At 35.5% G+C, this 16,334-nt stretch overlaps 1 protein-coding gene across 3 annotated transcripts in view; it reads left to right on the plus strand.

Annotated features, from left to right (window-relative positions):
- The window catches only part of LOC107668121 (adherens junction-associated protein 1-like), a 44,443-nt gene extending 28,972 nt beyond the window's left edge, over nucleotides 1-15,471 (plus strand). For all 3 annotated transcript variants that reach the window (XM_016459917.1, XM_016459918.1, XM_016459919.1), the window contains 4 exons: nucleotides 9,761-9,848; nucleotides 11,348-11,590; nucleotides 13,127-13,249; nucleotides 14,154-15,471. In XM_016459917.1, coding sequence (XP_016315403.1) covers nucleotides 9,761-9,848; nucleotides 11,348-11,590; nucleotides 13,127-13,199 — 404 coding nt within the window. In that variant the 3' untranslated portion in view covers nucleotides 13,200-13,249; nucleotides 14,154-15,471. The remainder of the gene's footprint in view (nucleotides 1-9,760; nucleotides 9,849-11,347; nucleotides 11,591-13,126; nucleotides 13,250-14,153) is intronic.
- The last annotated feature ends 863 nt before the right edge of the window (nucleotides 15,472-16,334 follow it).

Below are 16,334 nucleotides of genomic sequence, written 5' to 3' on the forward strand. Positions count from 1 at the left end.
CGTCGATTTTTACAAAGCTCATCGGTCTGAAAAGCGAGGTGTGCTGTGATTGGCCAGCTATCTAGTGCGTTGTGATTGGCCGAATGCCTCAAGCGTGTGATGGAAATGTTACGCCCCTTACCATACTGTGATGGCGTGTTCCGGCCGGAGCGACGAGACAAAAATATTAAAACCCATTGTAAACGAGGCATTTGTTGCATCCAGTGGGGACATAATTACGGATTATAATGACTTATACTTTCTTTTTTTCGTGTTGCGTTGCATCGTGCCACGTAAACATAAAACCATGTCTGCATTTGTGATCGGAGAAATTACAAACAACAAGCACTACTCTACACTGCTCAAAACTCGCGTTTGAATCATCAGTGGCAAATCCTTAAAATGAAAACGTACTTAGTCTGTGAGTCAGAACAGAACACATGACCAAGGCCAAACAAAGTAGTTTCGCTTTCACAGCGAAACACATAGAACACAAACACACACGCGTCTTAACGACATGGCGGTGGCGGCAGCAACAATACTACAGCAAGAATAAAAGTTACGCCTTCGTTCTTTGCGTGAACATTTGGGCGGCGTTATGCAAATCTTCCCACATCGTGACGTAGACCCTTCGTTCTTTGCGTGAACATTTGGGCGGCGTTATGCAAATCTTCCCACATCGTGATGTAGACATGTGGGGGCGTGTTAGAACGAGCCGTTTTAGGTAGGCGTGGTTGACTCTTAACTTTTATAAAGAATATCTCTTTGGATTTGAGACTTTAGTCTTTGCAACTTTACAGATCTTCCTTATGCACCAAGAGCTTGTAACACTTCAAAGAGAAAGGAAAAATTGAAATCGCATCATATGACCCTTTTAAAGTTATTGCTTTGTGCTCCAGTTTTATTAAAAGGCGACATTTTCCCTGTCGAAGATGTGCTAAATTCACTCACAGGCCCCTTAGGGATGTGTCTTACCTGCATTGTAATACATGAACTATATTATGTTAGAAGTGTCGTCTTTCTCAAAACTGTTCATCCAATAGGGCCGTTCAGTTTCACCAAGGTAAACCTTTTAAAGACGTGATAAGCTCACAGGGCCGCTCTGACAGACAGCCGTGAAGTAGTTCCATCCAGGACAACTTCATTATCTGTTAAGTAATACAATCATAAAGTCAACTTTGACCACCTCTCCCTCGTGCACTGTACAGCGCGATTGAATTATGCAGGGGAGCCTTTGACACTTGGAAAAGGCATTTAAGAATAATTGCCTTTGATCCTCCTTGTCTTTCTCTTTCGCTTTTTCCTCTCCATTTTGCTCTGCTCTTGCAGTAAGGGTTTGGGAACGCTGTAGCTCAGTGGAAGTCAAGTGAGATTGACATCTTGACATCTACGTTAATTGGCAATCGTGAACCATCAGCAGGTGCGATGAGAGTTTTCCCGCGATCAGGTGGAGCGTGTGGGAGGACAACAAACAGACCAAAGGGGGGAGAAGGTTAACACCCGGGGGAGGGAAGACTTCAAACCCTTTTCCCTCCTCTACAGATCCAATGCAATCCAAATTAGAGCTGAATATTTGCTGTTTGTGGTTGTCGGTTGGTTGACAAAGATTTTCATCAAGCCCGTTTCCACAAATGAATGAGAGAGGGGCACTCAGCAGGAGTTAACAGCTCTGCAAAGAGAAAGCTGATGCAATCAAACGTAAATTCACAAAGAGCACAAGGATGTAACTGATGGAGATTTAGTCATTTTCACTGGTCTGCGACAGGAGAACTGGTGCAGAAATAACTTTTGCAGAAATTTTTTAAAATAATGTACTGAGCCAATAGGATTTACACATGAGAAAGCCTGTGCTTGTATTGCTATTCCTATTATTGCCCATGAATAAGTTACGATTCCATTCATAAGTGGAACCCTCTCATTCACATCAATTTTTCGGTGTAGATGCTTTTAAAACTTTTAAAATTCAGTGGCCATGAAGCATAAATTGGGAAACTAAACAGGTTCTGTTTCTGCGCTGAATTATAAAGCGACAGTGTAGTGCTGTGGGCTTTGTTACATCACACTTGTTTTGGAACATAGGGTACAGCACAAAAGAAGATATTTTGAAGAATGTTTCAACTGTTTTTGCTCATACAATGAAAGTCAGTGGAGTTCAAAAGAGCAGTGAACTCCATCAAAAAAAAAAAAAAACATTTTAAAAAAGATCTTCTTTTATGTTCCACAGAAGAAAGAGGTTTTGACGGTGAGCCAATGATAAATGTAATTTTTTCCCTTTAATTGATAATTCATAATGAAAGATATTACTACATTTATTCAGCAAGGGTGCTATTTGAAATAAATGCTGTTCTCTGTTCATTTCAAAAATCCTGAAAAAAATGTCTAACTGTTATCACAAAAATATTAAACAGATCAACTGATATTAAAAATAAACCTTTCTTGAGCACCAAATCAGCAGATTAGAATTTCTCAATTAAAAAAAAAACAAAAAAACAGCTTTTCCATTACAGAAATAACATTACATTTTAAATTATATTAAAATACAAAACAGTCATTTAAAAAAAAAAAAAATGTTTTCAAACAAATGCAACCTAGTGAGCCTTGGGGAGAGACTTCTTTTAAAAACATTAAAAACTGGGCATAGAAATTCTTATATAGAGCAACACAAAATGTGCAAAAAGAATCGGTTAAAGATGTTTGTTCTGATTTGAAATCATAATAAATCAAATATTAAAGCAGCTAAAGGTACTAAAAAAGCCCCTTTAAAAGGTTCACAGGGACTTAGATTGTGAATTTGGCTTTCCACTGCAAATCCCCATATTACAGAAAATGCATAATTGCTTTTGAAAAATGATTTAAAAATAGATTCCTAAACCCCTGAGATTCTGCATGCACAGAGAATATATGCATAGACTAATCATTTTTTAACACACAGTGAAAAATAATATTTTTAATAGCACTCAGTCATCATGGAAAAAAAGATTTTCTGTCTCCTCAGGCTCCTGCTGTCTGTCTCTCTTTCTCTCTGAGATTTCACTTATAATGGAATTACTGCATTCCCATTAAAACTAAATCGACTTCTTAGATTACTGTTGAAAATCTCTGGTGCTATCGCTGGGATTTGCACCGAACAAATTCCAAGGTGTGATTTTGGTGAGACAGGTGCTCCTGTAAAGTCAATTTAAACTTGGCAGTCGCACAGCAGTTCATTTGAAGTTTGAAGGATCTGGATACTCCTGCATACAAATTCTGAAGGTATTTTTTTCGCTTTCATGTTCTTGCCTTTTGAATGCGCAGTCAAAGCTGTTGCTTTGCCATGAGTACTCCTCCAGCCAAACGACAACATGACTGAATGCACTCAGTGAAGGCATCTCCTTTCCACTCCATCTCACTAGCCCTTTACAGCCATCTGTAGCTGCAGATGCCAGGCCTGGGCTTCACTAATAGAGCATTTAGCTGACAGATCCACACAATGTCCCACTGCAAACCTCTAAATGTCCTTTAGGTGCATAGAGGAGTGTCTGCCTCTGTGGTCTCTGCTCTATGGGGCCCCAGCAGCACAAACTCATAACCTTCAGTTAAAATACTGCCCACTGTGTATGTTTCTCCTTTGCATATATTTTCAAGGCCTGTCTGTTAAAATGGTGCTATTTGGGTTTTATATTTGTCCTAGATTTTTAAAAAACTTTTCTTTCCACTACTGTCCTATTTTAATGGTAGTCTCATGACATTTCACTTTGTTAGGCCTATATTTTTATCTGGACCAGTTTACTCTGCTATATATCACTGGCCACTAGTGGATCTTTGTTAATGTGTTTTGTACATCCTGGCTGTACTTTTTTTTTTTTTTTTTAATAAAGGCAACACACGGCATATGCAATGACACAGTTCAATGTATTTCCATATTCAAAACAAGACTTGTTGTTATCTATGAGAATTTGATTGGATTATGAAAAATGTCTTATAGTATTATTGATTGCAGGGGATGTAGTGGAGGATAAACACAGCAATATATTTATTTTGTAGTGCAAAAACGTATATACAAACCTTTTTTTATTATAGTATTTTTATATTCATAGTTATATAGTTTATAATTATTTCCCCCCCAAATGTATTCAGATTATTACTGACTACTGTGATATTTTGTGAATAGTTTAACAAAAGCTTTTACGCATTTTATTAAACTATTAATCTCTCCCATTTAAATTCAGATACATCAGATATATAAATTCAGTTATTATTATTTATGATATTTTAATTATTTTACTAAAATGTTAAACATACAGTAAACTATTTTACAAACCTAAACTGTACTGATGACTAATTATAAAGAAAATTTACATTTAAACTTCTTTTGCCATTTCAGTTTGAGGGGTGCATAATTTTACTATAAATTAAACTATAAATGCCCACTCAGTTTTTGTTTTACACAACATCCCTGACTCATTAATATTTTTTCATCTATTCATACAACCTTGAATATGCTATTCAATTTTGAAGAAAGATTCTGAAAACAAACATGTTTCTTTTTTCATTGGAATTATATGCACTTATGACACCTACACGATAAGACCAGGAATGTTTATTAAGAAACCATATACAGTCAGTTTTGCATTTCATGTTGTATTTAAAAGGATACAAATTTTGAATGGCTGTTAATTGAGGCTAACAGGGTTATGTTAATGAGCCAACCTTGAACTCTTCGATACAATTGAAACAAACAACACCCCGAAATAATTGAACAGTTCAGCTTGTTCTAGTAGAGACGTTCAACAGTATCTCTGAGTGTGAGGACTCTACGTCTTTGCGGTTTGGGGAGTTTGGGAAGTACAGTGCCTCTGAGGGTTGGGCTCTTTTGTCCTGATTATTGGCAAGGCGCCCAGGGAAACAAAGGCTCAACCCGAGCACCTGAAGCAAGGTGACTCCATCACTGGTAGAGTCAGGAAAGAGGGTGTCTGGTACCTCAGCGCCAGGCTGTTTTCCTCCTTTGACACTTTCCCTGATTGGAATTGGTGTGCCTATCTCTCTCATTGCAGGTCCAGGTGAGACAAGGTGATGTACGTCCTGTTCTCTCTGCCTGGGTGGCAGTAATAAGAATATAATGGGGGTACATTTGCATTCGTCTACTCTGGTATTATAAAGCTCTATATTACACAGATGTGATGGGTTCGGTGTGACAGAACGGGGGGAATTAATCTTTCGAGCGGAAATCAATACATAAAACAACAGGCCAAGAAGCCAACGAGAGTTCTGACTCAGAGCAAGGTCGAGGACGAAGAGCTTGTCTCATAAAATTTCACAGATGCATAAACACCTGAATATATCACCCGACACACTCTCTCAATTCAATCTACTGCCTTCCATCTCAGAGTGAGAGGAACGGAGCGAGAGAGAGGGAAATTTAAATAGCTGTCCGATATGTTTATGTGTTGGTGTAGCTGGGGGACTCCATGCCAAGGAGCAGTGCTCAGGCCAGGGACTAAGATAAAATTAATCCAGCTCTGACCCGGACGCAGAACACAGGGAGGGAAAGTGAGGCGAGCTTTTCCCAGATGCATTTGCATGCTTCCATCAGTCACAGTGCCAGCTAAGCAATCAAGAAGGGTCAGAACATCAATATGAAGTAAACGAGTGCCTGAACTCCTATGAACCTTAACAAATTCTCCTCTAGGTCAAACAAGGAACCTGCCTATAATGAATCAAAACTGCATTGGAACAGATTTTTTTCAAGGATCAGTTCTTCATACAGCCTTGTTAGACAGATTGATTGATTGTAAATAATCAAGAACAAATTTCATTATTAATTAGTTGGTCTGCACACTGTGCGGCATCTGCTAGTGCCGTCATTTTACAGTACTGTAGAAAAATGCATTTCTATGGACAAAACACGTAAATAATAGAGGTCACAGATTGGGCTGCTGTGGGAAATGTGCATGATGCAAAATGTTCAAAAACATGATAAAGCTTTAATATAAATGCTTCAACCAATCTCACAAGTGTAAAGTAACACGACTTGCCCTTTTAGGTGCTTTGACAGATGTGTGCGCTTTCCATATACGTAAATGTTAGAAATGACAGCAAACGTCACAGACTTAACCAAGCAAGTGCAAGTCTGATTGAATGCATGCGTGTCAAACAAATGGAGTGCACAGAAAGGGAGCACAATATTTCTGCCTAAAACAAAGTGCTGCAGTAATTAAATATTTGTGTATGCCAACTCAGAAGTTAGCATCACAGTTCCTGCCTCAGGAAAACCCAATCAAATTTTGCAAATGCCTTTTGCATTGTTGCAGAAAATAAGCTCTGTGACCAACAAAAGTAAGTTTTGTTCATCGTCAATTTTTCCAACAACTTTATCAGTCTTTATTTAAAAACATTTTCCCTGAAAGTTTGTGTTTGAATAATTTGCAAAAGCACAAGCCACTTTTAGAGCTTAAAAAAATCACAAGGGGAATTACTTATGTATTATAAGTCATCGAATAAAAAGTGAAAATATCTTGAGCTTTTGTTAAGCAAAGACCTTATTTCAGGCATTTATCCAAAAACCCATTGACTTTAGGATGATGGAACCAAAAATGCTAAAATGTTAACACGTTTCTGAATTTTGGCCTGTAAAGATATGCCATCCCTGCAGCACTCGATTAATACGTGGTGTGAGAAATAGTACTTAAAACTTGAATGATGCCTGACAGCGAGTCCGTTAAACTTCACTGAACGAGAGCACGCTTGTGCGCGTCAAATAGAAAGCCAACACAATAATTCTGACTATAATACACGATCTGAAACAAGCCTTAAAACTGAAATGAGGCTAAATTGTTTATAGATATGCTGTTTAAAAAATTGCTTTTATTTGCAGTTCTTGTTCAGCTACAAAAAATTATTTGAAGCACCTTGACTGTCAGTCTAATAAGTGTTTTGTCACATTACAGTTTACTTTCCTAGACATATTTATTCAGCTCATTTAGTATGGCTGCTGAAGTAAGACTAGTTAATATGAGGAGTTTGCTGGGAATTAATTTTCATCCGTTCTCAATGTACCATAAGGAGCACAGCTCAGCAGAGCTTGTTGGCCCTCAAGGCTAATGTAATCTGTCAGAACTGGCCCAGATGTTAAACGTCACATACACACATACATGTACAGGTTTATAAACATGCACACGTGCACAAAATTGAAGTGTTTAACTCTCTCTCTCTCTCTCTCTCGCTACTGTTTATATCCCTTTCTTTTCTCTCACTCTCTAGTATTGATTATTCAGCCAGAACTTGAGGGGCTCAGCACCCCAGATGTCAGCGGGGTTAAGTAAACCAGCCCAGTGTTTTCTGTACAGCAACAGTATAGCGAAACTTGGCTCATCCTGCCAGCTCTGAGACATTCCTGTAATTGACTCTAAAATGAGACACGGCTAACACGAGGCCACTAGAAAGCAAAATGACGTGGAAACTGACAGACGCACACACACATACTGTAGCACATATATTTGCTGCCCTGTTAGCTAAATAAAACAAATGCATTAGGAAGAGGATGCTATTTGTGAAATTATATATCACTTTTATTACTATATACTGAATAATGCAAACAGTCCGATGGTTTGGTGGTTGCAAACTGGGGACTGTGTTGGAATGGATTATTTTTTTATTTTTCTCCAAAGGATAAAAAAAAAAAGACATTTCTGAGTTTGTTTGACAAACACTGTTCACTTCTTATTTTTTTCTGGCCACCCCAAATATATCCAAAATTATATCAAGGAAGACTATTTTTTGTTCAGATGCTGCTGATGTCTTCATGAAAGTAAATATTTCATGCAGCATGATCTAGTTAACATGCATTACTGTAAATCTTGTTTCAGCTTCAAATGTTCATGACAGAAGCAAAATATTATTAGTTGATGCATAAAATGTGCCTTTAACCTAAAATAAGGATGTATAAGTGCATATTTTGGCCACATTTCTATTTTGTTTTTCACATGCTTAATCAAAATTTTGCCTTTATTAATTAATTTAAAGGGTCCTGTGGTGTGATGAATAAACTATATGTATATAAATATATTGATATGTTTATATAAATACATGTTTATGTATTCATATTGTTGGCTCTTTGACACACTGCTTTTGTTTTATTTGTTTTAAAGGGGTCATATGATGCTTTTTTAAAGATCATTATTTTGTGTATTTGGTGTAACAGAATTAACAGAATATGCTTTAAAGGGGTCATATGATGCTGCTAAAAAGAACATTATTTTGTGTATTTGGTGTAATGAAATGTTTATGCAAATATTTCCACATAGTGAGGTAGATATGTGGGGGCGTGTTAGAACGAGCCGTTTTAGGGGGCAGAGTCTTAACTTTGATAAAGAATATCTCTTTGGTTTTGAGACTTTAGTCTTTGCAACTTCAGGGATCTTATCTATGCACAATCAGCTTGTAACACTCCAAAGAGAAAGGAAAACTTGAAATCGCATCATATGACCCCTTTAAATGTCTGCTAATTGCATAAATGTAAATATTACACTTAGTCTCTCAATAAATATATCATAGCACCTTACATAATAATTGTTAAAGAATTAGCAAAATATATTTTAAATTATTTTAAATGTCAATATCCTAAAAGTATTTCATGCCAACTACTCATATTTCACAATAAGGCGCATTTTCACAGATTTGGTCTTGTACTTGTATTTGTAATGTACAAAGGCAGCATAAATGCATTTACAGGTGAATCACTATTGTATGACAGAGTAATAAACTCTGAAAGTTGTCTTTTAATAAAATATAGATGTATGACTTTTAATAAAATATAAAAAAAACATGAAATGAGCAGACACGTTTAACCAACACTGTAAAGAAAAGGAAAACAAAAACGGGACAGGACATTATCAAGTAATTAAAAAATAAATAAAATCTAGTAAAACACCTGTAAAACAAAACTCGTACAGTATATTGTCCCCTATTTTTATGGATTTTTTTCCATTAAAGATATCATTATAACTATAACAAATTAGTCTATGTTCATATGCTCTGTCGCATACTGACTTTGACACTTAGCCCCATGTGAAGCTACTGTGCTAGGTGAAGTAAGGTTAACTAGTGTTATAACTCTGAAATGGTTATGTGAATAAATTAATGCTGGAACCGTGGAACTCCCTTAGGTCCTGCAAACTAACCACTCACATAAATGTGCCAAGCCATGCCGCATTCTCATATCCTAGATACTTTAATATGGATGTTGCTGTTCGCATGTGTGATGGATCCTCGCAGACCCACACACAAACACTTTAATATTGATGGGGAAATCCATAAAATTGCTTCCTTCACTCTTATCAGCTCCAGCAAGAAATGGAAGTTGTGGCACTCTTTATATCTAAAAGTCTGTAACTGCGGCTCCCCGCGGGGTTTAATTTCTATCCATTCGGGAGTGACGGAGTGAGAAAGACAGCGTAGCTCATAGTTCTTGTGATGCACTTTATTCTGGAACAGAGAGTTCTTGCTCTGCCTTAATTGTTGTTTGCTGACCTTTAGCCAGCTGGTGTGCTTGCCATCTTCTCCCAGTCAAACTGTTTCATGCTCCAGACTTTTGAAATGGTCAAATGAACAATTGAATTACTGTAACGGTGGCAAACGGGGCTTAGAAGAAGCTACGCTGGCATAGAGAGAGCGGAGCATGTTAAGATGCAGAATCAGTGTTTTTGCAATCAAATATCTTACAAAAGGCACTGGAGCTCACATTAGTTGCCATGGAGACATTGATAACTATGCTGTCTTTGTTTTTTTGTTTTTCTCTTCTTAGGTCTGGCTGTTCACCAGATCATCACCATCACTGTGTCCCTCATCATGATCGTTGCAGCCTTGATCACTACTCTAGTCCTTAAAAACTGGTAGGAAACATTCTTTTCTTTCAGCACTGTGTCTCAGTGATTTTTCTGTCTGTGTTCCTCTTGTCTGTCTCTCCCTATTCCTGTCCCTCAGTCTGTTTATTATCTTTTCAATCTGTCCTTCTCTATCACTCTGTCTGTCAATGTGGACAGTGACCCTTTATTGCGCCAAGCAATCCGGACACTTGTACACAATAGCTTTTTCCCAAACCTGTTGAGCTTCCTCAGTAGGCAGCATTTTAAGGTACCTAAGATACATTCTTTTGGAATTGTATGAATCTTCTGCAGAGAGAGCAATCCCAGAGTGCATTGCAACATGAATGTGAGAGCATTCTGTTCATAACGTAAAAGTTAATTCAATTATAAAATGATTTCTAAAATTGGTTACTAATAAAAATAATGCTAATAAAAATACAAATGATTAGAAACGAAAATGTTCATTAACCAAGACTCAACAAATACTGAAAATTACTTCTTGAAAAATGGTAGTTATAATATATATATAAAAAATAATAATAATTAGAAACAGATGCAAGAGAAATGTGCATTATTCTAGATACTGAAAATTATGTTGAAAAAAATGTTACAAATTCAAATAATACTAATAAAAAATGTAATATTTATGTTTACTATCCAAGATACTGCTGAAAAATTTTAATAATAATAATCAACATAATAACCATTTTTTAAATAATTAGGAGCTGACTATTTTTCAGATGTGAGAGAAATGTTCATTATTCAATATTCATTCAATACTGAAAATTATTCCTAAAAAAAACTTTGGTAATAAAAATAATATTAATAAAATGTTACTAATTAAAAATTATTTTAAAATAATTAAAAACTCAAATATTAATTATCCAAGATACTGCTAAGCAGTTGGTAGTGGTAGTAGTTGTAATAATAATAATAATAATAATAATAATAATAATAATAATAATAATAATAAATGATTTAAGTGAAATGTTAATTATTCAAGATTTATAAAATACTGAAAATTATTTCTAAAAAATGTTAATAAAAAAAATAAAAATAAAATGTTAATTAATTCAAAATAATTATAAAACAAATAAACGTTCATTATCCAAGATACTGCAGAAAAATGGTAGTAATATTAATAATTTTTAAAATACAAATAAATAAAAATACATAAAATAATTCAAAAATAATCATTAGAAAAATACTATTTTACCCCAAATGTATGTGTACTATGTATATTTATGCTAAAGTGTCGAGTTGATCTTCACATTGAAATCAACTTTTGTCAAGCCATTTTGCTGCACTTTGCTGCCTATGTAGAGCATTTCAGATCAGCCATTTATGAGGTTCCATTTCAATCAGAATGCCTATTTAGGAAACACAGCGAGGAGGCTCACTAGGTTTCGAACAGAGCTAAATTTGTCTGTGTCTGCCTCCCTAGTCCATGTTAAATGTAGGACAGACACAGCGGTTCAAGGTATGATTTTATGTTGGCTTTGTGAATTTGGTGCGTGTTTTTGTAGTTGTGCGCAGTCCGGGAATGGCCGACACAGCAGCCATCAGAGAAAGATCAACCAGCAAGAGGAGAGCTGTCAAAACCTGACTGACTTCACGCCCGCCCGCGTGCCCAGTAAGGTGGACATCTTCACTGCCTACAACGACAGTTTACAGTGCTCGCACGAGTGTGTGCGGGCCGGCATACCGGTGTACACGGACGAGATGATTCAGCACACACCCATCTACAAGACCTCCTACAATGGAAACAGGCAAGAGTCCAACATTAATATATATTCTCCAGAAAAAAAAAAACTGGGCTGGATGTTGCTACTGCTGACCAAGTAGTTGGGACAGCGAAGAGACTGCACTGACATCCCAGTCCGTACATTCTGTACATTCCTCGTAGCATAGAGTAGGTTTAGTGCTGTCAGAAACAATGTTAATTCTGAAAAGCTTGAACACTGGACCAAAGCAGAGCAGAAGAAACATTATGCACCAATGTATAACATGCTGTTTAAAGTGCACATCACGTTTGACCCCGGCTGTTTGCCATTTTAAAAAGCGGCCATTTACATGACTGAAAACGGAAAACCATTTATGCGCCTTGGCTGTTTATTTACACGACAACGGCATTTTAAACGACACCTGAAAATGGAAACGTTTGAAAACCAGTTTCAAAGTGCAAGTTTTTAAAAACGATACCAGTATTGTCACAATATAAACTATATTAAATAAATAAATTAATTGAAATGTTTCTTTACAAAGTGACATCACCATCTACTGGTATGCATAATACAGTGTTTTAGTCATTTTCGCAGATCCTTGTGAACGGAACATTTGGAATACGTTGTTGTCTGTTTGCAAAACTTTTCAAAAATGCAAAGGAAAACTTTTCTGTTTTCTACTTGATTTATCTTTTTTTCGTATATCTTTTTTTATATAACAGTGCAGTCTCAGAATAAAGGTACAAAGTTAAAAAGGTAAAAAAAAAAAATGTAAATTTTTTTTTAAAAACCTTATTAACCCCTAAATGGTACATATTAGTACCTTTATTAGTGCCTACAGTGTAAGAATAGAGTTTTGTACCTTTTTTTCTGAACTGTACTTTAGCTGACAGACAGTTTCCATATTAAAACATTCTTAGAGAAGTTGCATCTTTAAATTCATCCTGTATAATGCACAGCCATTCACACGAAGACAGACTCTCTGGCAGTTGCATCATGTCTCATGCTGTTTTCTCCTGTAGTTATGAGTTATTTTTTAGCTATTTATGACAGCTTGTCAAGTTAATAATAGTCCAACTTTTAAATGTCAGTGGTCTTAAAACCCCTGCATTCTGTTCCATTCTAACTGTTTTTGAACGCAAGAATGTGATAGTTTCACCATTCTTAAAGTGCTGCTTTTAATATGTTTTTCCCTGCTACAATCTTCAATAATAGAATAATTTAGCCTTTAATGTGCATTTTGAAAATAACCAGTTGAATCTGCCAGACAGTCATTATTTTTCCGATAAGTATGTTGTGACAGTTGTGTATTCGTGTTTTTGTCCTTCCATTGCCCTTGTCTTTATAAAAGACTGAGTATGAGCTGTAAAATTGTATGAATAATTTCAGTGCTGCTTCATTTAATACTGTATGCTTCTGAATAGAAAAGCCTAGATGAGAGGGTTTAGGGTAAATGTAACTGTGGGCGCTTTGTTTGTGGTATAATGCAGTCGCCACATAAAAAAGAGTCTTGAATCAGGGAGTGGGACAGAAGTGCTTATATCTGCAGGATTGAAGAGCTGATCTGTCTGTCTATTCCAGACCGTCGCCCACTGAAAGGCAGCTAATCCCTGTGGCCTTTGTGTCTGAGAAATGGTTCGAGATCTCCTGTTGAGGCCCTTTTACTACCTTTGGGTTGAGCCCACGTCTTCAATTTGTGCCCTGGTATGTACTGTATTTCTTATAGCTCTGAAATCTATATGGTGTAATTCTGACATGCTTTTCCAGTGCTTGTGTACTTACTGGAAAATCACCGTTCCTCAGGGTTTAACAGCGATATTTCACTAGTCATAGAACTGAAATGAGTTGCAGACTTGTGGCTCAGATAAAAATACAACTGTTTACTGTTAGTTCATGTTAGCTCATATTGTATTAGTCAGTGTTATTTTACTATCATGATATACTACGGTAGTCTTTATTAATAGATTGAATTAGTTATACATTCTGTTTCTATTTTAATTGTTGTGAAAAATGTTGGTTTTTGTGTGTTTTTGTCATTTTTATTGTGTTTTTTTATATGTCTACATAGTTTTAATTATTTTTTATTTAATGTTTTTATTTTATTTATTTATTTTATTTTAGTACATCAAGTTAAGCTAAAATGTTTCTTTGGGAAATAGCTGAATTAAATATTTTATTTTCTTTCAGTTAACATTTATTTTATTTAAAGTAACAGATTCCCCCCCCCCGGTTTTAGTTTTAGTTAACTGTAATAACCCTTATATTAGTAAATACTGACTTTAACATTAATTAAGATTACAAAATGCAGAAGTAGATTAGAAGCAGAAGTTTTTCTATTGTTAGTTAATGTCAACTATAATGTAGTTAACTAATGACACATGCAACCTACTGTAAAGTGTTACCAATTACTTAATTTAGGTTAATATTAATTTCTATATGTACTAATATATTTTTAACATTTCAAGTTGTATAGAGTTAATGCATTATTGTTTCTTATATACCTTTAGAGTAGTTTATTTACAAAGGTACACTATCAGTTCTTATTCTATTTAAAAAGTCATATAACTTTAATATTTAAATACTTAAATGGAATCTTTTCTACTTTCAGGATCTCATTGGAAAACCTGTGAATCGAACACAAAAGACTAAAACACAATAAAGCAAAACAAAACCACAAGAACAACAACGACAAGCAATTACAGAGATGGGAAGCGAGACGAACAGGCAGTTTTGTATAAATGTCGGATCTCTCTAGAAGCGGACTGAAGATGTTTATTTTTCTAGACTGATGCAGTGCTATGGATACCACTCCCAAATTATTTTCCATAGACATGTGATCATTTTAGAGATGAAATACCTAGAGCTGATATATTATATACGTGTATTACTGCACATGTGGGTGTGCTGGAGAGGAGAGGCTGCGGGGACGCTCTCTGACACGATACGTCTGCTTGAGTGGAGAAAAGACTCTCCTGAACTTTGTGCCAATAATGCCATTATGTGCCACTACATATATAGATGGGACGCGTTCAGTTTTGTGGAAAATTACAGACACATCAAGTAATTTCAGTGACTGTCTCCCAATATAAATCTGTCATCCGTTTTTGTATAAAAAGTATGAATATGTATTTGAAATATGTTTTGAAATAGCTGAGGAAATGTGTTACAAATGTCCAAAAAATATTTATATGGAGCACTATTCATTTAGAGGAAAAAAAAATGAACCCAGTGAGGAATAGTATACCCAGGTTTTAATTTCACTACATTGTTACTAGGCCCCGTTTTAAAGGAATAGTCTCTATTTTTATACAAACGAGGTTACTTATGAGTCAGACAGACCCAATTCAACTGGACTCTTGGGACTGTTAATCTGCGAGTGGAGGTTCAATGAAAAGTTGAAATGTTTTTAAAGCTATCAAACAATGTGGAAGCCAGATTCAGTATTCATTTACAGCTTATTTTATTTGCCAAAGCCATGCTTCAGACGCTTGTTGAGTTTCCTTTTCTTTTTTTCTTTTATCACTGATGAGAAATTACATGTACGGGTTAATCATGTTTACGGACTCACAGACCCTCAGAGAGGTGTTTGATAACAACTGTTAGTTTGTGGGTCGAGCCTAAATAACACAATTATCTATTAAAACATTACAAAATAGGTAATAAACCTCCTCTAGGTTTTAATTACAAAGCTTAATTTGAATAAATCAGCAGACAATTATCAGCCACGTGCATAGACTCATAAAGGACTAAATATTGTGTTACTTTATTTTCGTGCCTAGTAATTTGTGCCAACTTGATTTCATTTGCGTTTACTTACTAACAAAACCATGAATGTCCCTTTCATTGTGTGCTATGTTTTAATTTAAGCTAATAGTTTATTATTTATCGTTTTTCACAGTTTGATTTATTAGAGCAGAACTGACTCAGAGGCAAATATTCTATCAGCAGAAACAGAAACATCTAGTGCCAATCATTTTAATAGCAATCAGAAATGCAGTAATATACAAACAGCATGAAACTTGCCAATCTGTGTGTGAGAGAAAGAGAATGTGTGTATCTCTACTCGAGCATCAATAGACCAAAGAGCTCCGCTGTGGGAAACAGTGCATGAACAGACCAGGACAGTCATTCTGTACATGACGAGTAAAGAAAATAAGAGAGAGGATAACTGTTATTTTATCCCAAAACAGATGTTTAATGCTTACAATTACATATTGTACAAAGGCAAACACTGTGAACAAGGAAAACAGTTGTTTGCAATAGTCTGTCACTGAAAGTGAAACGTCTTGGAGTAAATTTAATCATAGGTTTTCAGATGTTCCTCAAAATGTTTATATAAGCAGTAGAGAATTGTGATTCCTGTTTTCATCCTTGGAAGACAGCAATACATATGAAGTTTTGTCAACTTTTTACTTTTTTTCCCTCCACAACTGTCTATAATTGACCAATTTAGGAGATCATGTGAACCACACTGGCCAATCATGTTAGGTATTTAGAAAAGTACTAATTATATACTGGAACACTAAGCTCTGTATTATGTACATGTGTAAATGTGTTTTCTATATATTTACCTCTATTCTATCTTGTGATCTTTTTGAATCCTCTTTTTCACAGGATCAGTGGAAAAGTTTGAAACAGATTTTTTGTTTACATCGAATAAGTTGCTGCAGAGGTTACAGAAAGACAAATATACACTTTTTTGTTGTGCCAAGCCTAAAAAAAACAGTTGTTTTTGCTGTAGCTGTAGTTCTTCTAATAATTAGGAAATTCCAGGTCATTTGCATTATAT

Source organism: Sinocyclocheilus anshuiensis, unplaced genomic scaffold, assembly GCF_001515605.1.
Source record: "Sinocyclocheilus anshuiensis isolate Anshui unplaced genomic scaffold, SAMN03320099.WGS_v1.1 scaffold1024, whole genome shotgun sequence".
Taxonomy (NCBI): domain Eukaryota; kingdom Metazoa; phylum Chordata; class Actinopteri; order Cypriniformes; family Cyprinidae; genus Sinocyclocheilus; species Sinocyclocheilus anshuiensis.